Below are 25,098 nucleotides of genomic sequence, written 5' to 3' on the forward strand. Positions count from 1 at the left end.
CTTAAACTACAGCTAAAAGTGCTCTCAAAGACTATTTTTAATTTTTGAAGAGGTAATTGTGGTTTAGGTTACCATTTAACTTTGCTCTCACAGTTAGCATATACCCAGGTGTAGACTTGAATCCAAAAAAACCAAACTGCAATATCTAACATGCCAAACTTTAGAGCATATCTTGGCAACAAGGGTCGGGGGGGAGGGAAGAAAAAAAGGGGGAAAAAAAAAGAAAAAAAAAAAGTCAAGCTAATCACAACAGAGGAAGAAAGTCAAAGACGTTGTGTTCTGTGTTGCTTAACCTGACAGGCTACTGACACAGAAGAATCAGTTTCACTCTAAGAAAAACTGAAAGCTACTGAGTGACCTAAACTGCAGTATTTGTAAATCAGTGTTCACAGAAATTGAAAACAGAATAAAAGAAAAGGTTATTCTTAAAAGTTCTACTAGCACAGTGAAGAAAACCAACTGCAACTAGGGAAAAAAAAGAGATCCTGGATCAGGTGCTGTTTTGCATATTTCAAGGCTGGAACTGATGTTAAAAATGGTACAGCATGTTACAGATCAGCTATTAGAAAGAAACTGTACTTCCTTTTGTACTACAAGAAATTGTCTTCCTTTTCACTTTCTACAGCGTACTCCTCCCCTCCTTTAGAAACAATGTCTCTCCCACTTTGTTTCAACAGTCATCTTTGTTCTTTTACTTAATTTTGTCACTACTGAGATTAAATCCCTTCTCAGCAACTCCTGTCATCTTAGATAAGCTTACTTATTACTCTAGCAGAAACGACGACTTTGGTTATGCCTCAGGACAAGGATAGGATACCCTGCTTCATTCCCAGCTCCGCTGACTTTCTGGCTGACCTAGGGCATGTTGATCGATTCTTCTGAACAGCAGATATCCTTATTTGTAAAAATAAGGGGGGAAACTGGTACTTATCTAATACCAGAGAGTTTAGAACTTCTGCTTAAACTAAAATTCATGAGCGTGTTGGCACAGTTGGATGAAAGGCACAATGAATAATCAGCAGTCTCTTTTTAGAATCTTCTCTTTAAAAGCCGTTTTGCAATTTCTGGCAATATCTTGAGTTTGTTTTTTCTTCCTGCATTACTGTTACTGATTCACAATGTTTTGCAATTGGACAAAGGAGGGAGACATAAGTGGTAATACTGCACTTAACTACCTAGGACCGAATCTGTGGTCGCCATTAATCATTGCAGTACAGCAGAAACTAATGAACCCATACCCATTTATACCAGTCAGGGATCTGACACTTAATATCTGTTATGGTAATACATGTAATGCACTGATTAGCAGTATTTCTAAAATGTGAAACATACAACTACTATTTGAGAAAAATTAATAAAATATACCTAAGATTAATTTAATACACCCACTTCTACATTTATACAGAAGCCTCTCACATACTGAAGAACTGGAGGAGGTAACAGCCTCTCCAAGGCAAACCTAAGAAGGAAAAAGTAAAATGCTTCTATTTTACCATTGTTTTTTTGTTTTCTACTACACAGCGCATAGTACAAGTGAAACAAATGAATTCCGAATATTCACACCTACTAGGATACCATACATGCAGTTATGTTGCCTTAGTCCCATTAGATATTAAAAATTAAACAGAGATGAATCAGGTCAATATCACGAGGGGAGACATCATTTGAAAAAGACAGAAACAGGAACAAATTAATTTTAAGAAAACAGAAATAACAGTCAAGAGAGCTTCTAGCCAGTTTTTTCAAAGCATTTTAGTACAAATTATCTAGATTTGATGTTCTAATAAGTTGAACATTATCTGCTATTAATACTCTTAATCACTGTTGTAGTGATGCAATTTCTCTTCATCAAATGATTTAATTGTATCATCCAGCTTTTCCTAAACACAGAGCAGAAATACACAGTTAACAATACTGCTGTAGTGCTGACAACACTATTATTTTCTTTTATTACTACACCAAAATCAGATTCCTTCCAGTTATATTTTTCAAAATCCTATTACCATTAACTTTGCTTTGCACAGCTGAGTGTTTGTATCCTTTCACCCTCCTTACAGACTTTTTTTTTTTTAAGTTATCTTAATACCTACACCACATTCTAGCTCAAATATTTTTATAGCTGTTCCTACTTCCCCTCTAAAGCAAACCAGTTTGGTTTTTTTTAAAACCAAAATAGCCTTCCTTCTTGGTTGCCACATTGAAGCCCTTGGGGTAAGACAGTTTTATGCAACAACCAATAACGTGTCACAGTTTTTTGTTTACGTTGACTCCATAGCTTGCTTGGCCCCAAGTTTTAGTGGTTTTTTTGGAATGGTCCTATAGCATCATTTTTCTAAAAATATATATACTCCCATAGAGACAAACACACACACACAGCAACTGGGGCACAGAGCAAGGACAAGAAAATTTAATCAGTATGAATTCACAGACACAGCAAGGCAAGCTAGGCACATGACGTAGTGAAAAAAAAAAAAAAAAAAAAAGCAAGCATTTCTCAATCTGCTTGCAGAAAAGATGTGATCATTATCACAGAGCAGTGGTATGAGAAGTCCTAAAGGAAGTCTTCCCAAAGATAACATGCTGACGAAGCTCCAGTCCACAAAAGGTAAAAGATATATGACAGCTGAGTTAAGCAGGCCCAGAAGTGGCTCAAAGACACTGTCCCTAGTGATGAAAGAACTGAGCTGAAGAGGACAAAAGGAAAGGAGGAGTTAACTCAGAACTCTCCAACATAGCTCTATTACAGTCATCCAATAAATTAAACTAAGAAGCGGATTTTGCTTGAGCAAAACTTGCTTGAGCAACTTAGCTGAGGAGCAAAATACAGTACCAATTAAACATTTATTCTTCATATTTGCAGAACAAATAACGTAAACACAGTATACATAATAATAAAAGCAAAGATTTTTTGGCTTAAAAATGTTGAGAGAATAGGTGTTCTAAGAAGAGTCCGTAACAGCTTGTTGTTTCAAGACATCCACATTATTGCACAGTACACAACATTCTGTAAATTAAGTTGCCTTTCTTTTGACTTGGTATTCAAAACAAAAGCTGCACAACAACCAAATTAGAACATGCTGAGATGGAAGATTCATCTTAACAGCTAGTTTAAAGCTCTACATATTTATTCTAAATTGAATGAGACCCTTTTGTTATTCAAACTATTTTATAACTAGCAGGAGGACAAACTTTTTAACCAGTAGGCAGTCAAGTACTGCAACAGTTAGCACAGAAGTTCTGCAGTTTCCACCCTTGGATGTTTTCAAAATCAGACTGGACAAATTACCTATTTATACCTCATAGCTGGCTCTGCTTTGAGCAGTAGGTTGAACAAGTGACCTCCTAGGGACCCTTCCAACCTGAAGGATTCTGTGATCCTGTGACAACAAATACAGGCACAAACGAGCCGCAGAGTGGGTATTAAGATGACTTGCCCCATGGCAGCCAGAAGACCATCACTTTCAATACCCCAAACTGTGGTACCCACAACAGTACTTTTTCAGTACGTAACTCACATTCAAAAAATTCTGAGCCTTCTACATGCAGCAAAAACAATTTGAAGTGTTTTTTAAAAAAAAAGTTAAAAAAAAATCCATAAAACATCTTCAACTTACTTATCTTTGAAGATGTCTTGAGCAGTCTTGCCTTCTTTTTTCTTGCCAACATCCTTCAGGGGGAAGAGCGCTTTTATTTTTTCAAGAGGAGCCTGGCACCTTTCTTTTACTACAGAGGGCATCTCCAGCATCTCTAAAAGGTGCGGTTCAATTGGCGGCAATGGTTCATTGGGGTAAAAAGCCTTATGCTGCAAGCACTGTAAGAAACAGGTTAAGCAAAGACAGACTTTCAGGTTATATACTTTTAATATAATATGCCTGTGTATCTGACTTCATATGCAATATTCAAAATGTCTCCCATATTAAAGAGAAACTGCTTTGGATTGCTGAAATGTTCCAACTCTCAAGTGGATTGGAAGTCATACAATCAGTCATTTAAGGAGATTAATAAAAATATTAAATAAGATGACAGATGAAAAATAGCTGCACCCACACCCACTGTAACAAGCTCTAAGAAAACTATGAAAAACCCTAGCAATGAAATAGTTATTTCCAACTATTCGGCTTCTTAACTTCATTTAACCTTTACAATTTAGTCCCCTTACAAAACACAGTCACATAGGGAGACTTCCAGGAATTCCACAATGAGATATACACCCCAACTTTGTATTCCAGTTATCGGAACAATTTATTGTTCCTGAAAGAAAATATTTCTTCTTCATCAATAAAACTCAATATGCATAACAAGAGAAATTATCACCAGTTTAGGAGTAAATGACAAGAGAAAAATTAAATGTGTACAGGTGAGGCACAGAATGTAGGTATGTCTGCAGATGAGCTTTGAAAAGAATGAAGGACGGGGGGGGGGGGGGGAGGGGGGGGACGGACTGATAGATGCACATGAAAGCTGAAGCAGATGGCAGGAGCTACAGAGGAGAAGGCTCTTTCACCAAAGTGTTAAAATAGTAAAATAGTACGCACAGTCAGGAGCGAAGAGTGAGCAGGTTAATGAGGCTGGCTACAGAAATTTGAATGGGAGTTTTAAAAATAAAGTGGGCACCTTTCAAATGCTATCAAGTACAGGGTGGCAGAGAATACATGTGTCTGCACATATTATACACTCACTATATATGTGTGTACACATATGTATGTTCAGACACACATGTTGTACACTGGAGAGTAATTTTTCCAAGCCCACTGTGCCACGTGAATCAGATAGTGTGCAGGTACGTACTCCATACATCAGGAAAACAGTCGAGATCTGCCCCCCTGTTGGCTGTCAGATATGACCTTAATTTAAAAAAGGAAAACAAAGCAAACAAACAACAACAAAAATTCTATTCATGCTGAAGAGCTGCCAATAGACCATATGCTACACATCAATACTGATGTGCTTTCATGCTGCCATTAAGATTCCAATCCATATTAGCATATACTTTCAAAAAGAGGCAGTCATACAAAGCTACTGATTTGTAAACACTTGTAATGATTTAAGGCATAATTAATTTGAAAGAAAGTAAAAAAGTTGCTCGAAGCTGCAGTAATAGCCCTTGCAATACAGGAAAAAAAAAAAATTTAAATAGCGATAGGGGATTGAATTAAACTCACAAAGCAAAAAACCTTAGTCCCCTATTGTGACTGCATTTTTTTTTAAAGCTTTTGCATCTGAAGTCCCTAAGCGTGTAGCTGCAACAGTTGCACAGAATGAAAAGTAGCCACAGCCTCCACATAGTCCTGTTTTTTAGAGTAGATGATGACCTCTGAAACCTGGGTGGTAGATACCTTCAAAACTTAGATGCTAAAAGGAGATAAAGTTGAACAGATTTAATCTGAAGTTTCTAATCCTAGTCAGTCTCTTTTAACCTTGCTTCCTCTTTCCTCTAGCAAGAGCCCCTCCCACTGGACAGCAAGACAACCCATGCTGCCTCTAGCTTCCAGACTAACTGTCCTATTTGTGCATGTCCAACGTACTGGTTCCTCCTTGCCCTGCCTAATATCCTTAAGTTTCTAGCCTAAAGATGTTACCAAGTTTTGGTGGCAGAAGGAGGGACCACACTAAGATACTGGTCAAAGGATGCAAGTGACGTGGGCTTTTACACTTAACTAATCACATGGTAATAATGAAAAATGGAATAAATGCCTGAAGAGATAGGAATTAACTCCAAGAAAGCATCCCGCCACATTCCCTTCCATAGAGCATCTAGGAACATGCTTTCAGAAAAACATATCCTAGCAATTCTATAAAGCCTACGAGAACTGACTAGTATTTAAAGCCTTAGCATATGGGAGCTATATTCAGCTGTCTCAAAATCAAGCATCTAGTCTAAATCAGTCACCTACTCACCCTCCACAATCAAAACTATCTCATATTTGTGATGTCCAAGATAAGGATGAATTCACTTTTCCAAGGTTCCTTTGCCATGGATTATGGAATGGGCTTAGACAACTCACCTTACAGCTACCTAGCTTTCAGGTAGTTAAACATGTTTGAATTCAGTCTCAACCCAACTGCCTTCGAGTTCAGGACAGTTTGTGACCAGTTTAAATCACCTTCCAACAGATCCACTGCATCTAACCAAAGATGAGATAACTTGATGCTAACAGCCTTTGTAGACTTCTGCAAGCTACCTCCTGTCACCCTCCAGCCTGCTTTTTGAAACCATATCCCACCATCACTGTACAGTCTAACCACTTACAAACAAGCTCATTCCTCGAGGGTCATTTACATGTGGCCTAGCAACAGCACGTTACAGCATTTTGGGGGATTCTGCAGCTGAATACCATGAATTATGCAATGCTGCAGGCCACCTCCCCCACACATCTTCTCCTCAGGTCTGTCTCAGTACAGAACAGTCACTGTTGAGCAACTTATTTGTTTGAAAATCACATAAAATGCACAGCATTCCATCTCCAAATGTCTTACGCACTTCACATCCCTGTATCGAAGAGAAAACTTTAACAATGAGGTTGGAATTAAGTTTGCCACCATGAAAATCACAGAAGTTAGTTTAGGCTTTTCTGGAAGCAAAGAAAAAAGCTGAAACTCTGGATATAGGACATTCCTCATCCTCTACCCCAGCAAGCATCAGCAACTCCATTCCACCCACTCTGTCATTTCCTGATGCCTACCACTACTTCCAGAGAGACAGTTTAGCTTGATTGTTTCTGTTTAAATTCTGACTCTTGCTCCTTATCATTCCAAATATCTTCACGAGGCAACAGAGCAAGGAAATGGAGGCAGAATTCATCTCTTCCTCAGAGCTGTTTTTTCCAAACAATCTGCTGGTCCTGTTCAACCCAATCAATGTACTGGCTACACTGGAAAGACAATTTAAAGTTCATCTTTGTAGCATCTAAGAAATAAGCAGTGTCATTTGTTTAAAAAGCAAAGTATTAAGAGCCTGGAACATATACACAGGAAATTAAAGCACAATCTTTCTGTAATTTATATGGCTTAATAGTAGCACTATAACCAAGAATAAAAATAGACCCTATGTGAGGGTAAAAGAATGTGCTAATCGGCCTGGTAATTTAAGGCTTTATAAAAAGCAAGTAGTGTGGACAGAACTGCAGACTACCTAACACATCGAAACAATAAATAAATACATTTTCCATCAGTAGCATTCGCCCTTAAAAGTCCTATTATCTTCTAAGAAAACTGGCAAGTTAAGAAGCTTCTCTCCTCAGGCAGCACTTGACTCAACTGTTGGGACATTGCCGTCACTTTGTTTCAGAAGACAAGGCACAACAAAAAAAGTTTCTTTAGGTAACAGGTAACATCTGCTGAACCAAAAAAAAACAAAAAAACAAAACGCAAAATTTTATCCAGTAACATAGGAGAGAGAATTTCTCTCTCCTATGTGTTTCATTTATAAGTGAAACCGTATTAGTTTCCTAATACACAAGTTTTACGGTCCTTCCTAAAATAGGAGCCATGCAGACATCAATCCACTTTAAGCTCTTCCCTAGCAAAATTTTCTGCTGACCAAATCTTACATTTAGCTATACACTGTCTTGTCAGTATGACTGGCAGAATTTAAAGGGAACATTTAGTACCTCAGCTGTCAATCAGAGTAGGATTTGAAGACCCTGCACTTACTTGTGTTCCTGAAACCTAAATTTGACCTTCAAACCCTTTGTTATTTCTGAAAATGCAATGAAAAGAAAGAGACACTGACTTTTGGAAGCCAGGGTGAGTTTTCTTAATTTAAAAGCCACTCTACTGGTAGAGTGCAAAAAATTCCATTTGGAATTGTTGAGACTTGATAAACATAGATCCTGTATGGCCACTTCTGGTCAATTTTCAGAGTGGAGTCGCACTCAAATTCTGTCCATGGCACTGCATACAACACAACTTTGCAGCTGCATAAACTGCATCATAATTGTCCTTATTTTTGAATTTGCTGTGTCATTTTTTTGAACACTTGAATTCCAATATATAATTAAGTCTCTCATCCTCAGAACGCATAGAAAAACTTTATGATGTGAAAGAAATGTAAATCAAAATGCAGACAGCTTGATATAATAAAATGCAAAAAGCGTGAACTGTTCTGTTTGCCTGTAAAATGCGTCAACTCAGACATCTAAATGGAATACGTTAAACGTCAATGCCAATAACCATTTATTACCAATCAAGTTTACCCTAGACTGATCTGTTTCAGAACCACTGCAAGACGCAGCGATGAACAGAGAAGTGACCGTGCTCAAGATTTGCTGGGACACAGAATGCAAAGCCTGATTTTCCCCAATTTTCAGTAAATTTCTCTCTTTGCCCAGAAGCTGAAGCCTAAGCCTATGCCTATGCCTGCATCATGGTCACTGCAACACAGTGTTGACATAGTCAGGCAAGTTTTGACTTCTGTCTGCCACAACATCTGGCACACATCTCAGCACAGGTGTAATTTTTCCTGCTTCTTGGAAGCCAGAAACGTTAAGAATAAAATTATGTCAGGAACAACCTAAGACAGCAGTGGCAACAAGATGCACGTGAAAGAATTATTATATACTTTTATTATTATATACTTTTTGCAGGGCAGATGATTTCAATGAGAATTGGAGAAAGAGATAGAAAGATGACAAGTTTTAACAAGAGAGAAGTTTTTAAAATATGCCATATAGTTCATCATCTCACCTGGTATAATCTCTGAAAATGAGGGTTTGGGATTTTGCTGGGCTTAAACAGGTCCTCAAAACTTTCTCCATCATCATCTTCATAAATCAAATTCATAGAATCAATCAGTGAGTCAACTGCAGATAGCTGATCCGCTAAGACGGCGATTACATACAAAAAGAGATTAAATACATTTGCAGATGGATGCATTTCTTGAAACAATTTACAAATGAAGATTCACTTCAGAATGTGAAATTTTAATAAAGGCATTAAATGTCGCTGCAGTTATAGACATGCCAACAATGAATATGGATAATGGACACAGTTAATTAAAAACCCTGCTTTGTTTAAGCACCACAATGTAAAGTTATAGAGTCTTTGGGTTTTTTTCTGTTTGTTTTTTTTTTTTTTTGAAGACCTCAATTATTGCTGCCTTTCTGCTTTCATTTTTCTTCTTTTTCACGATGTTTTTATTTGCAACAGAAGGTTTATAGGCCATTTGGAAAATAAGGAGAAAGTTGTTTTGAAAAACTAAACTAAGTAATACGACTTTTACAAGTTATGATTGTAAAATAACTCTGTTCATGATAGCCAATTATTGCTTTGTTAAGATAGGTTGCTAGATCTGTTCTCAAACTGCCAGTTACGGGCAAGAAACGAGCACCTGATTTAGAAATAACCCAGCATCCTTTATATACCCTGACCAGCAGAGGCCCATTCAATGGATCATCATACAGCAAATTAAAGAAGTCGCAATGGATTTCAAACTACATCCGTTGCGCTTATTGTTATGAAAAATTCTTGGAAGAGTGAGTCAAGCTTAGGTGCCTGCATGTTCTGTGGCTTTCCAGATGCCCTCTCTCTCTGAATCTGGACACCAGTAAGTGCATGCTTTAAAAACAAACAAAATAAAAAAAACCCTACACATAAAAATACAGCACTGCCTTCACCTTTCGGTGCTACATTAACAGTCCACACTGCAAGTGGCTGCTTTATCAACTTTGCATAAATTGAGCTGATGCCTCTATTCTAGTTCTAGAGAGCTAGGCATATATTGCAGATCCCATGACAGGCCACAGCCAGTTAGTCTTAAAAATGAGTTCAAAGATCAAGGGTTATGGAGGACTAAATCTCAGATCTCTATCAGAGAGATCTTTTAAGATTAATAATCACATAATCCAAACAAGAATTCATTCAATGAGACAGTTTTAAAAGGTTGTCTGCAAACCTCAAATCTGTTCAGCCTGCAACTAAACTGCCAAAGTTTTGATACCAGCTTTACACTTCAGGATGACATCACCATAATATATTTGAAAAGAGCTGTTTTTTCTAAGCCAGAATAACCACAAAAGGTTATGTTTTCTTTGGAAAGCCAGAATGCTCTAACTATTTCAGAGTACCTTAAAGAAAGGGTAGTACATTACTTTGTCCAGGTGCCCAGGAAGGGACTTTTCTTACCTGTAGGAATATATTTTCTGTTGTTTTTCAAGGAGGAAAACATGTACTGTCTTAAGTCTTCCATGTAGGGTAGCTGCACGTAGATGAGACACTAAGAAAGATGAAGGGAAAAAGAAACATCTAAAAAGAAACAGCTAAGTCTAAAGTGAAAAATCTAAAGCTCCTTCGAAGTGCCCCACCAGGGCAAAATAATATATCAAAAAATGAGAAGATCCAATATTTGTATGTATCCAAAAAATATTCACATCAAAATATTTAGAACAACACAGTTTGAAGCAAAATAAAATAAAGGATTATTTTAAAGTATAGCAATGACTAAACTGTTCAGCCTTATACTGGCTGAATATAGACCTCAATTCATTTTTCTTGATGGCTTCCTGTGCAGAGTTCCATCCAGTCAAGCTTTTACATACACCATGCAATGGAGCTCTGGGAGTTCCATCATAGCTTACTGTGTTTCAAAGTCAAAAGTTGTTTTTTGACATTCTCAGACTAATTTTTTTTCTTTATTCAAATACCTCCTCCAGTTCATATCACCCTAAATAATTCCTTTCCATCCTTTACACTTCTAACAGTCTTCAGACTTTTGAAGGGTATGTTCGCCCCCACCTTAGTCACTGCTTAGCCACGCTATACATATTTAGCTCTTTGAATAGTCTCTCATAAGTAAGATCAGCGGAAACATATGCTGCATAAATTCTGAAGTATTGTGTTGCTTTCGGGTCTCCAAGAACATTTTTAAAATTTTATTATTTCAAATATGATTCTGTTGTGCAAAGAACTCTCCTTAAAAAACAAAAAACAAAACAAAAATAAACCAAACAAACAAAATGTAAAAGCTCCAGGATAACAAAATGAAATTATTAGTATGTTATTGAAACAAAAATTACTAATTAAATCTTTAATATAGAGGATACTAATAGGAATATATCGCATTATTTTTTCCATACACTTCTGCTGGGGAATTTACTTAAAACTACTTATTACCTCCCTGTTCTGAACTGTTACTATTTTGTAAAATCACTCAAAAAAATCCAGCTGGTTTCTTCTGCTTTTCTACCACTCTGGAAATTCACATGGTTCAACTGCAATCATTTATTAATTGGTATTTATAAAGCATCAGTAAGGAGAGCCTCTGAAGAAAGATAAGAGTGAAATATTACCTCATATGCATCCTTAATATATGGAAAGGCTACGCCAATTTGTGGGTTACTTCTTCTATCATAAGCATAACGCACTATGGCCACTACTTTCAACTCGGCCAATGCATGGATAAGGGCAGAAAAAGCAACTGCTGCATTCTGGGGGAGGGGGAAAAAAAGAAAAAAAAATAAAAAATAAAGGTCTGCAAAATCATACAAGTTCTCAATAAAGTCTGTTAAATACATCTTTCACAGTGAATTCAACAGCACTGATCTAGACAAGACTATTTCCCTTTTCAGCTATAACTGTGACACAAGCATTTTTTATGCTCAGAAAACGAAACCGTTCAAATCCTATCACGATAGTGGATCTGTTCAAAACTGAGCGTAAACTTTAGATTCAGTATGTACAACCTTTTACACTAAGCATAAAGAGAGAAAGGCAGGCAAGTTGGACCCCTAAAGGAACACATCAGAGCTCTGCTGTGAAGTTTTTACTTCTAATATTTAGAACAGAGCTCTGAATTATTTTAAATATCACAGTGGCACAGTGAACTGCTGTTCTGTGTGAGAATGGATCTAAGTATCAATGTAACAACTTCTCTATGCCCTTGCACATCAGTAATATTTACCAGATTCTCATTACTCATGAGATGTGGTGCTCATTTGGAATCTGATCCAATTCCTTCTGACCTTGATGGGAAATGGATCAAGGCTTTTCTAAGCTGCACTAAGAATATTTGGGTTATTAACACTGAAAGAACTATCTCAAGCATTGCTACTATTTTTTCTGTTTCATAGCAAAACTATCTTCAATATTAAACTTTTGTTCACCTTACCTCATCATCTTTTGCTGCAAAGACCTTGAGAACCTGGCTGCCCATGTAGTACTGCCTCCGGATCTACAGATTCATATGGTCAAGTATTAGTTTGATCTAAGACAAATATCATTAATGTAATTGGAACAATTAAGTTATGAAACGATCAAGATATTACTCACATGGAAGAGCTGCAGAATTTAGTTCTTGTGCATAGAAGTTAAAGTCCTGCATATGTTTCATGTTTGAATTTATCATATAATATAGATATTCAGTTATATTCTGCATATTGATGGGAGGGAGTGAAAGACAATGCTGCTAATCACAGTTGTTACCAGTCTGAGTAATAACACAGTAATCCAAAAGTCAGCATGGAAAGTCACCTAAATTTTGCCAACAAAGATGTGCCAAACAAGTGGTGAAAAAAGTCATATCCCAAGTTAGTTATTAAAGCTATTTCAACAGCAACCTGAGTATATACAGCTATGCTGGCAAAGGAGCACTTCTGTTAGCAGAGTTTACGCTGTCCATGAACGTGGCGGACAAAAAAAATAATTATCAGGTTCATTAAGGGGCCTTACTGGAAAAGCTGGAGCTAGAGGCTGAGACACACCCAAGAGAAACACCGCAACTGTGGAATACTTGTCACAGAGACTCTGCACATTATTATGAATGACACAGGAAAAGCAAAAAAGTACTGATTTCTCTGTTTAAGAAAATCTCTTCACACTATTAAACAACGAAACTCCAGGTAGTCTGGAGACTGTACCATAATGCTGCTGAAGTCAGTGACAGCTTACACGAGAGCAGATCTGTTTCATGGATTACAGTACAATTCTTGAACTGAGATTACTGTACCCACAATTACTCCTTACTGCTCTGTCTTAAAGAACTCAGGCATTTTTATGTTCAGTATAGTAAAAAGATCTAGATGTGTGTATGACTGCACCTTTTTTGTTTGCCAAAAATGGTTCCTCTACAATACTTTCAAGTATTATTTCTTGATTTTCATGGCTTTGCTTATAAATTAAAAATCAAAGTTTAAGCGGCCTCTGATCTTCTTTCCTGAGGGATGTGAATAACTGAGAAAATAACATGAGGTGGTTCTACTCCTTCTTTAATTATGTATTTGGAGCTGTTCCAGTTACTCTAGTTAATAATAAATTATCTTTTCTCCAAAGTTTTTACAAGAAACAATTTAATATAAAACATACATTTGAATAGTATTAGGATTATGACTCCAAACAGCAAAATTCAGGAGCCAAAACAGAAGGAAAGTATGGATCTGGAAAATTCTAGTTGTAGTTGAAAAATGTCTCAATATCATTAGCTTTACAATATAGTTTTAACCCTGCAATCACACTGGAATAATTTCATTCCATTGAGATCTACACAACTACTATGGGGCATAACTGCTCACACTTGTTTACAGGACGAGAGCACATGTTATTTAAGATGTAATTTTTATATGAAATCCAGAGACAGGTGAAATACATCAGAAAAATACCAAAAGCAACAGCATTTGGTGCATTGCAAAGATTGTGCTGCAGACAATTTGTTAATTCTATAAGGAATATTTATGTGAATTCAAAAGTATTCCCACAATTAATTTTATGCAGACAGATTGAACATATATCACCATACTATCTGACCAACGGTGTAAAAACAACCTCATGTGAAAAGACTGCTCATCGACAGCAGCATTACACCTCTCATCTGTTTCCCTCTTAACTGTTTCCTTTATCGATGAAGGTCAGACTTCAAGTTGAAATAGGAAGCCCGCCTCCAGTGCAAGAGAACGCAGCACATGATGAAATACATCTTACAGAATGAGATGAAGACAGTAATATTCAGCTGTAGGCTAGTAAGACGTGCAAAAATTGCAAAAAACTGTCCCATTCAGACTTACAAATGTTGGACCCAGCTTCTGGTACAGAACTCAGCAGTCTCTGGCTTATCTCTGCCCTCACCAACTCATGACATAAGCTCAAGTATGATACAGTTCCTTGGTCAGTCTCTTTCAGTGCACAGGCTGCTGCGTTACTTAACAGCTTTAAATTCTGGACGTCCTCAAGGAGCAAACAGATTACAGGTCCCGTTTAGGCTGGCTTCCCATTTAATAAGAAGAGCTCAAATTCCTGGCTCCTTAGTTAACAACATGCTTAGGTCCATTGCACATGAATAGTCTAAGGGCATATCTAGCCTAAGGGTCTCTGTGCCACATGTACAGCTGAGCAGAAAAATGTAGAGTTGCATCTTTTTGAGAGTCAGCTCCCATGGATACTCCCTTTTTTATTAGCATCGTTTTTCCTGGCAAAGGTAATGATTCCTCAGCCTTTTAAGGTTTCTATTTTGCACAGCCAGCGGGACATTTCAAAGAAGAGCAGGAGGGCTGGGAGCTTTCAGTACGGCAGGAGCAGAATTGCTCTATGACTTCCCTAGAGGCTGTAGTTTGGGTGGTGAAGGGGACTGGGTGCAGTGAACTGCAGGATGAGTAAAGTTTCAGTCACCCTGCAGAAGGGAGAGCGGAGGCAGCTTAACATTTCTAGCAATTACTGGCACTGACATTTCCCAGAATCACAGAATGGCCAAGGTTGGAAGGGACCTCTGGAGATCATCTAGTCCAACCCCCCTGCCCAAGCAAGGTCCTCTAGAGCACATTGCCCCGATCACGTCCAGGCAGGTTTTGAGTATCTCCAGGGAAGGAGACTCTACAACCTCTCTGGGCAACCTGTGCCAGTGCTCTGTCACCCTCACACTCGAGAAGTTTTTCCTCATGAAACACTTCCTGTGTTTCAGTTTGTGCCCATTGCCTCTTGTCCTGTCACTGGGCACCACTGAAAAGAGGCTGGCCCCATCCTCTTGACACCCCCCTTCACATACTTGTGCACATTGATGAGATCACCCCTCAGTCTTCTCTTCTCCAGGCTGAACAGGCCCAGCTCCCAACCTTTCTTCATAGGAGAGATGCTCCAGTCCCCTCATCATCTTTGTAGCCCTTCGCTGCACTCTCTCCAGTAGTGCCACGTCTCTCTGTACTTTCTCCTCATAAAACCCACTTGAAGAAAGGGTTGTTAGGCCTTTGCCTTATGTTTTCCTAATTTTCAAATCCTAGCTTTCCAGCAGGAAATCACCTTGTGTTGGTTTGCTTTTATTAAGGTACTCCCTCAGTACTCAGTACTCCCTTAAGTTTCTTGCAACTTCCAGGTGAAAGGATGCCAAAATTAATCCTGCAAGTAGAGTTTGCTCACAAACACTACGCATCTGTTGAAGTATGGACAACCTTTGAACGATTTTACTTTCATCAACACTCTGAACTCTTTGCTACATTTAACTTGTCACAGTAGAAACCAAAAGAAAGCCATTGTTTATATACTAATCCTTATGGAAATTAGGACGGATGCAATTAGTTCTCAGGTTTTCTTATAACGTTGACAGGTTTCTTCTGTTAGAAGATGAAAAGAACACACAAATGTGGCTAGATGAAGCCCAAGAAGGTTTCTGCACAACCGGAACAGAAGAGAGACCATCTTCATCTCACGTCACTACCTGAGTTACTGAGATGAAATGATGGTAAAGGACATCTGCAGCAGCCGCTTTGTGGAGATCTGAGATCAGTGGCTCCGTTTTAATCAAGGGCTCAGCAGCACGTAGTGTTCATATCTACTAGAATCAGCAAGTAAAAAAAAAAATCACCCCTGACTGCAGGTGCCTCAATCCCAGTCACTGGAACTCACTGCAACACCAGTACTTCAGTGAATCTAAACTGAAATCAATTGTCTGTAACTACCCAGTAAGTTGAGTGTGAAGTTCAGTACCATACCTGAGAGGATCTGCTGAATCCCAAAACAGAAAAACATTTTGCTTCCGTTTTGTATTTCATTTGTTCTTCATCTACTTTGGAAAAAGGAACTATATCACTCCCATAGCGAAACCCTGCAGAACAAGAGAAGAGCATCTGGTAAGCATATGGGCCTACAATTCTAACACTGAAATTAGCTCTCTGAATATTTTAACAATGCATGCATGCCCCACAGCTACACTCTACACACACACACTCATCAAATTACTTTCCCTGTTAACAAAAAAACCCACACACCCCATAAACACATTTTGTTGCAGTTGCACTTCTTGTACATCATTTTACGCAAGAGACTTGCGCTTGCAGATAGCAGGAAAGAAAATAAGGGAACAGAGCACCCTACCCAAAGTTACGCTCACAGATTAGCTCTACGTAAATGAACTGTAACACTCCCTGCCAACTAATAGAAAACCCCAACACAAACATACCACAAATCACGTACAGGAAGTGATGCCACAAGAGATTCAGAGAGCAAAATGGGCTAGCAATGGAAGCGAGATACCTCCTCGTACACGATGGAAAACTAAAACGCTCCTGTATGAGGAAGCGGTCCTGCCAGTCTACTACACATTCCTGTTATTTCACTTCCCTTGCCTTACATCACAGGGATATTTTCACAGAATAGGAACCTGTTCATTTCTCAGAGGTACAATCTGTTGCACCTGCTTATTTCCCCATTTCAAGTTACAGTATCTTCCCTGTAACATCATACTTCATTATACTGTCATAGACTACAGATCGTATCTCCAGGTGAGAAGCAAGTAGAAGTAAGAGGTAAATCCCAGGATGAAGAACCTATATGCATGCAAGTTTTCCTGAAAACCAAAAGGCAAATGAACAAGGCAAATTTCAGAAAGGCTGCTACAAGTGCAGAATATTGTCTTACTAGGACATTTCTGAAAACGCCCACAAAAGTCCACGAGGCATCAGCAGCTCTTCAACTACATCATGTATCACACTGTTGATAGACAAATCCTGGTTAACTTTTAACTTTTCACCACTTCTTTTTACTAGTATCCCAGATCTTCACCAACCGGGCCAGTCAGGACATCAGCAAAGAACAGATACAAACGCTCCAAAAATATATCCGCTAGTAAAAGTAAATTTTTTTGGCAAAAGATTTGAAATTATAAAACAGACTACTAGTTTTTTTTTTTCCCCCCCTATAATCATTTCTGCTGAGAAAAAAAAAAAGAAGGAAAAAATCACACCTGGGACATTTTAATATGCTATTGTTACAAAACACTTATGATTACTACAATTGAAAGAGGTTTAACACAGAAAATATTTGTCTTCATTTTTTAAGTTATTTTGTGCATTTGACGGCACTTTCTATACTGTTATCTGAACAGCTGTCCCGTTTAATAGTACATTTGCCCTACTTGTGTGAGTTTCAAACAGCAAAAAGGAAAGAAAAAAATTTTAGTAGTAAAAGCTACCTATACAAGTCACAAGAAATTATACATATCTGCTTAATTCAGTTTTTAAAAAGTAAACTATATTTCATACTGCTACTGGGGCCTTTATTCTTTTACGATATTTAATCCCCTGAAAGAGAGGCTGAAGGTTATAAAAGATGATCTTAACCATGCTAAGTACTCTGCATACCACTACCTCCGATCAAGCCTCTTACGTAATTTAAACAGTAAATCTAATTGTCTCTTGAACACTAATGCTTCCTTTAATGGTTTCATCTTCCCAACTGAAGACTAGAGTATTTGCTTATCTAGAAAAAAGCAGTATTATGAAAGTATTCATGTATCAGCACAATTGAAAAGTTGAAAAGAGCAGAGGCAATATCACTACTCACTAGAGAACTGAGGTAAGGTACTCTAGAGAATACAGTTTAGGGAGCTTGCAGTACCTTCAAGTTCCACCTGGTATTATTATTATTCCTATTACAGGCAAAAGTAAGAATTTTAAGCCATTAAGCTTTGGTTTGTCTTCAGGAAGCACAGAGAGAAGTCATACCTTGAATAGTATCATCTTTTTGAATTTCCGTCTCGTCATCATCATTTAAGCAGTAAACAGTTTCTTTTTGCACATCGTCTCTTCTGAGAGTTTTAGCGTCTACAATTGTCCAAGTTTTTTTCACCTTCTCTTCTGTAAGCTTTAGGTCAGAATTAGAAGAAACATTTAACACTTCAGTTGGATTCAGACTGCTTACCACAATGTGCAAAAAAACAAAATAAACAAAACTTAAACCCAGTGCTGGGTTATTTCACCAAGAAGAAACTAATAGCGACAGCCCCAAGTTTGCATCTGACTGCTACGACAGTGCTTTCAGCACAGTTTCATCTGTATGACAGCTACCAAACACTCAAACTATGCCATTACAAATGCATACTTGTCTTAGTTATTTGTTAAAATCATGGGCTAGATCACCTGTGGAAGATTTCAGTCACAGGATAACATGCACTTGCTTGCTACGCATTTTACTTCTCCACCCTACATACTCACATTTTTGACAAAGCGTTAAAACGTACGTTAAAGAGATCAGAAGACTCCATGCTCATTCAGCTTGTTTGCCCAAGTTTTGCATAAGGCTTACTACACTATTACATAAAAATATCCTGTTACTGCAGCTTCCCGAAAAAGCACATAAACATACAAGCTATATTACAGGACCCAGAAGAGAAAGAAGGAATAAACATTGGCAACAAGTGAATTTTGCCAGATTACAGGTAAAGACAAATGCTTTCTTCTCTCCTCTACTTAAGTGAGATTGATGATGAACCTAGTGAAGGAGAAGAAAAATGGAGAACTGTGCAGAAAATGGAGAAGACAGAACAGACAAAGGCAGTAGATACCACAAGTCTACTCCTAGGTCTGACCCTAACTGCTGTATAACCTCAGGCTAGTTGCTTGGTTCATGTTTTTCATTCTCTCAAGCACCATTGATTTACTTTGTAAATACCTTTGGGAAGGGATTCTTACTGTGGCTTTGCACAGGCCTGGCAGAATAGCCTAATCAAATTAAAAAAATATTTATGAACAAATATAAACAGAAAGCTGGCATCAGAGAGCTCTTCCAAGAATAAGAAGCCTATCTTTCAGAAGTCAGATACATTTCAACTTTGCAATACATCTTGTTGAAATCTTGCAATATTGTCCAGACCCCTACTTTGGGGTTTAAATAACAAGCCAAATAATCTCCATCTCACCAAAGCCATCACTACTACTGCACTATATGGTTACCGCATAATTATGCGGTCACCGGGATTTTGCACAATTTCTATGTTTAAACACAGTTCCTTCCTCTCAGTGCTATGTGAAAGATCCATATAAACTGTAAGGGAAATAGGCTGCATGGAAGCTCTGTCAAACAGTACAAAGTGAACAAGCTGAAAGGATGCATGAAATAACAATAGATGTAACCTGCAACAAAAGCTGGTGAAACATTTACAGACAGCATTTTATACACACACATGCATAACTTCCAGGCATGGGAGAAATTAAGGAAAACATTAAGTCTCATTCAGCTGCGGGCATTTCACCGATGCCAAAAGGAAAGCTTCGCACATGTGCGGCACGCTTAATGGTATTGAAGTTGACAAGCCTAATTAAGTGTCATATTGTGGATAGGAATTATTTCTATTTCTGTATATGATGAATTTCAGTTCTTTAACATATGTGTACAATATGGTAAAGTCAGAGTTGCTGTGGGAACGACAGCTTTAGAGGTACTGAGTTCTACACATACAAAATCTCTACCATAATTATTTAAAAAACAAAAAAAATGCTGCTGTACCTAAGCTGCTGCCCAGGTACACTACAACATATGATTTTTACTAACTTACTGCTTTGTAGGCCACAATCCTTATAGACAAATTAGAACCAATAGTCAAATGGCAGGGCCAAGCCGTAGGTCTTCTTTCCATTTTCTTGAACATGGAAAGACGTTCCAGGCTCTCTCTAAATGAGGGAATCGAGAAAACTGAAATGAACTCTTTGGTGAACTGTAACAAAATATTGCAGGCAATACACTCTCTATACACTCTCTCCAGGGAGATGCAGAAGCCCAATTGTTTCAGATTAGACTGCATAAAGCATTAGAAAATAAACTGCATGAGTCATCTTGTCATTGCCAGAAAGAAGAGAACGAACAAAAGAGGTGGCACAGTAAGTCATTCCCATCTCAAATCTTTATGATGCTGTGACATTAGGGCTTAAAAGCAGTATCTCAGGTCTTGTGGGGAAACTACGCTGCTTCTTATTCAGCATTTTGTATTTATCTCTGCTCACCCAATTATGACATGCAGTTGGCTGAACAATCCAAATTAGAAAAGCCTCCTATAAGTGGTGAGATGTTTTCTGCAGTGGAGGTGAAGAAATGAAGAATTTGTTTTCAATTAACGTTATTTTGTTTGTCTGGTAGTTAATTTCTGACTTTTTTTTTTTTTTTTAAAAACACGGTACTAATGAACTCATCATTTTCTTAGCTCTGTTAGAATGAAACAGGTTACTTTGAATATTTCTAGTTCAAACAGTACATATGCAACTTTATAAAATAGAAAAAAAGGGAATGTTGATGTATTATATTAAAAAGTATTTACACAATTGCAAAACTTTAAGCAATGGAGCCCAAAAATGAAAAAGTTGGAGCTAAAAATGATAACATAATATTATAAAAATCAAATAGGCTTAATCTTTGCACGCCAGAACAGCTTCTAGCTAGTATAAAGTGCATTAGGTATTTTGCTATAAAATTCTAGTGCACATAAAGTACAAAGAAAATGTTGTCTTTACTGCACGATGAAGTAAAACACTACCGACTTCATTTTTTTATATCAAGAAAAACAACAAAAATGAAATTCTCTGTAACAGAGTACTTCTGGCAGAAATTAAGATAAACTTTTAACATATTAGCACAGAATTTAACTTGGACTTCTAATTTTTCACTCTCTTCGGAGGAGCAGGTTTTGGTGGTTTTTTTGAAAATTCTAACAGCACCATAATGAAAGGAGAAAATATATTAGGATTTTACAAGGAGATAAATATTAAATTTCATTTTTTTCTCGAGGAAAGAAAGAAGGAAAAATTACTTTTTCTGGTAACAGAGACATCAATACAGAATTTACAAAATATTACTTAAAAATTAAAATTATTTGTCACTATTTTCAAAAAGTTTAAGGTCATGCACATATTTAAGAACACATGGCTACACTGTTAGAACAATTGCAACACAAACAGTCAAGAAGAGATGTGAAAATCAAATCCCTAAAAAATGTAAAATCCCCAAGAATGTCGCATTAGCTCAATTTCTTAACTCTATCCTTTGTTCTTTATATTTGTAGAAGAAAAGCGTTCCCCGTTATCAAACGGGACCCAGCCACTAAAAGCCTAGCAAATACACGTTTCAAGTGGTATTTTAAAAATGTTTCTTCTCCTCTGCTCCCCAATCCCTTCCCCCGAAAGGTGAACTCAGCAGAAATGCCTAATGCCTCTTGTCCAAATTCCAGAATATCAGCTTCCTGTTGGCAGTACTTCTAGAGCTTCCTCCCCGCCCCTGCACCTTGAAGGCCTTATATCAAGCCCTAAAATGATACAAAAACATTATCTCGCTTACTTTTCTGGCATGACTCATTTATTTTCATGAGAGTTAAATCTTTTTTTATTTTTATTTTTTAATTACCAGCAGCAACAAGGAAAAGAGGAAAACAGATAGCATGTCTGAGTTGGTAAATTATCATGACAGTTTTGCAAGGCTAACTTCTCAAAGCTGGATAAGCACCTTAACTGCATCTAAAACCTCACATGTTCTTAGACAACTTAAACAACTAAAGCTTTAATCTATTAGCCAAATGTCTATTTATCCAAAGATTATGGATTTCCCCTGAAGCCACGGCACAAAGACAGCTATACAGTAGCAGGAGTCTGAAAGAAAAAATAAAGAAGGGGCCAAACCACATAGCAGCTTCATGCATATGGATTATTCTAAAGGAAAACAGGGCCCAGAAAGATACTGCTCTTTTGTGGCTTTTTCTGTGTTTTTCAGTCTCTTGATGCAGTAACAAAGCTTTTTTTTTTTTTTTTTTTTCCTTCTTTTTTAAACTGTTTCGCAGAAAGGCTCAGGCTGCTCTGTTTGGTAGCATGGAATAAATAGACAGTGATGCTCATGTGTTTCTTCACCAATTCACACTAATGCTCAAGTAACAGTAACTTGCTGTTGAGATAAAGCAGATCAGTTTGGCAGCGTGAGGGAAGGAAACTCCCCAAATAAAACAATGAACAACAATATGCAAACCTACAGCTACCACCCTCACTTAATGACCCCATATGATTAAAAATTATATGCGACAATTGCATTACTGCTATGAACTAATAAGCTTCCTGAAAAATACATTGTCCAAAAGCTCACTTTATAATTATAGAATGGAACTACTACGACAGTAAAAGCAGGCTTTTGTAAGACACGATTTTCTTTGGAGCACACATGCAGTTTTCTTGTTTCTCAACTGACACACCTGTGTGGAACAGTCTCACATATACCATTAGCAACAGTTTTCCAGGGACAAACGTTTTTATTGTTTCACTGGGGAGACATCAGGTGTAAAATAATCTTTCGATTCTTTCATTAGGGATACAGCTAAAAAAGTATGTTGTTTGGCACGATGACACAGTTGTCTGTGATTAAAGAGCAAGATTCAAGAAATAACATTTCTGTTAATGTCTGTGGGAGTTTGATAAACCAGTGAGCTACAAGAAGCCTGAAATCAAGAAAGGCTACCATTAAATGCAAATGTTCTACCTGCACCGTATCACATATTCCAATTCTTTCAAAAACATGCTTTCAACATCTCATTTATAGAAACATTCCCTCAAAAACGCTTCAACACAAAAGATGTAAGGAAAATTCATTTTCCACCAAAATCTGTAAGCTTTTCTACTCATTCTAAAGGCACTGAAGAAGTTGCTCGAAAGCTACTGAATATGCAGTAAGTAATAAAATTCATTGACTTCAGTAAAACTGAAAGTCATGTGACTGACCACTAAATTTAATCATTTGGGGAAGAAATTAGAAAGCAAATTTACAGTGTGATAAAGAAGATTAGCCAAGTTTACCTGAAAGTGTAAATTTCTTCCAGTCCTCCTCCTTCATCCAAAGTATGCATCAGTTTCTTGATCACATGGATGCCTTCCTTCTGCTGCTCAGTTATCCCCTTTCTTGCAAAAGAGTTTCTCTGCTCATGAGAATGTGCACTGGCACTTGCATCTCCACCTCCATCATCAGCATCAACTGAAAATGGTAGGCTAAGATCACAGGAAGCAGCAGTTAGTTTATTTTTCTTCTCAACTAAAAACAAAGCAAAAAACTTATCAGGAGTCACTCTTTATATATCTAGCTGCGGTTAGACATATCAACAGCTGTATGGCTTGCTAAACCCATGAAGTAATCCTTCATGTCTGCTTAGCATTAGTAACATCTCGGCTAGCGTATTGCACAAGTTCTGGGTACTACATTTCTTTAAAAATGTGCACCTCCTGCATCTGTGGAAGGTGTTGGGAAGCAAAGACAATGCTGACTAGAGAACAGGACCTACAAAGAAAGATAAAACAAAAAGCCTGCAGAGAAGGGAGTGAAAAGGCAGGAGAGATGTGAGAGTCACTGACTACCTAAAAGCTACTGTGGAAAGGAAGGGAACAATCTGTTCTTCATGTTCAGCCTGCACTCAAATGACATCATGAAGGAGTCAGGTGAGATATTCAAAGAACTGATAAAGGTAGTTCAAACCATAATCTCTGGAACAGACTGCCTAGGGAGGTGGAAGAGTCTCCATCACTGGAAACATTTATGAAAAGATTAGACAAACACTGGTCAGAAATGACATATACAGAACTGACATAGGCTGAGGCAGAGGATTGGTTTAGATGACCCGTTAAAGGCCATTCCAGGCCTGTGATTCTAGGTCAGCTCTAAATGCCAGCAAACAGGTCTTTCTCTGCAGTGGGGCAATTAGATATTTCTGAAATAAACGTTACTCTGTATGAGATTTTAATAGCTTATAACACTAGGTGAATTTCTGACCGAAAAAGATATTTTTTGCATTTTAAGAATCAAAATTAAAAATTTAACTGGGGTTTCTAAATAACGTGATTTTGCTGCTCTTCAAATTATACCATTGAGTTAAGTAAGTACAATAACCACAGAAGAGAGGTGCATATGACTCCACTCTGTTCCCCTGACAATGCCTGCAGATTTTAAATTCTTTCACTTAATCCAGTTCTGAATGAACTACATGATACCTTTTACCATACTTCAACAAAGTAACAGAATTCTAGTATTGTACTATATTTTCAAAAGAGCAACCTACATTTTATCTAGCTTACTTTCACCTCATTAGTCCTCATTAAATTTTATCTGTGGAACAACATATAATAAGCAGAGTTAACAATAAGCACAACATAGTATCACATACAGCGGAATCAGAGATCAAATATCTGCAAAGTGTATGGTCTCTTTTAGGAAGCAATATCCATTGACAGACAGGAAAACTGTATTTTAAAGCCACTATGGGAGCAAAAAGCTTCAAACCCCTGATTCATAGCAGTTAAGATTACTGTTAATATACCCTGCTTAGAGACTACCGTGATGGGAGCTGCGTAATAACCAAAGCTACACAGCGCTCAGGATGTGCTCAACACTTGGCAACAGGGAGGAAGACCAACTATCTGCCACAAGTTACGACCTAATCAATAAACAGGGCAGAAGAGATGGAAGAACAGGTTATAACAAATGGGCATGGTTTAGCTAGAAATGATTTTCAACTAGCATCCTAAGAATTGTATATTTGTATAGGTATTTCTCAAAGCACCATTTGTTTATGCAGACCGGGAGACAGGGTGTAAATCTGTAGTTGACACTGTAACAACAACATTTCCCTAGCGCTTACATTAGCCACAGGGATCTTCCTCTGCTATGTTGCAAGCAAACAAAATGAAAGATGTATCAGAAGTCTCACAGACAACTAAACTGCAATGTCAACTTGTGATGCTAGCATCTGTGCTACTCAGCACAGCAAACCTGTATGGAGACAAGACAGCAGGGGCTTTAAGCTGCACTAGCAATCAGAGTAGATAAGAGGTCTCAAAGACATGCACTCTGGTTGACAGCACGCACTCAGGTTCATAGCGTTGTTTCTACTGCCAATGT

The 25,098-nt window shown here is 37.6% G+C and overlaps 1 protein-coding gene across 4 annotated transcripts in view; it reads right to left on the reverse strand.

The window, feature by feature from the left end:
• The window catches only part of XRCC5 (X-ray repair cross complementing 5), a 55,417-nt gene that overhangs the window by 21,602 nt on the left and 8,717 nt on the right, over nucleotides 1-25,098 (reverse strand). For all 4 annotated transcript variants that reach the window (XM_068948965.1, XM_009667814.2, XM_068948964.1 and 1 more), the window contains exons 6-14: nucleotides 23,010-23,198; nucleotides 19,745-19,859; nucleotides 17,916-18,054; nucleotides 15,906-16,018; nucleotides 12,104-12,166; nucleotides 11,286-11,423; nucleotides 10,123-10,213; nucleotides 8,686-8,819; nucleotides 3,615-3,811 (exon numbers count right to left, since the gene is read on the reverse strand). In XM_068948965.1, coding sequence (XP_068805066.1) covers nucleotides 3,615-3,811; nucleotides 8,686-8,819; nucleotides 10,123-10,213; nucleotides 11,286-11,423; nucleotides 12,104-12,166; nucleotides 15,906-16,018; nucleotides 17,916-18,054; nucleotides 19,745-19,859; nucleotides 23,010-23,198 — 1,179 coding nt within the window. The remainder of the gene's footprint in view (nucleotides 1-3,614; nucleotides 3,812-8,685; nucleotides 8,820-10,122; nucleotides 10,214-11,285; nucleotides 11,424-12,103; nucleotides 12,167-15,905; nucleotides 16,019-17,915; nucleotides 18,055-19,744; nucleotides 19,860-23,009; nucleotides 23,199-25,098) is intronic.

The sequence above is a fragment of the Struthio camelus genome, chromosome 6, assembly GCF_040807025.1.
Source record: "Struthio camelus isolate bStrCam1 chromosome 6, bStrCam1.hap1, whole genome shotgun sequence".
Lineage (NCBI taxonomy): Eukaryota > Metazoa > Chordata > Aves > Struthioniformes > Struthionidae > Struthio > Struthio camelus.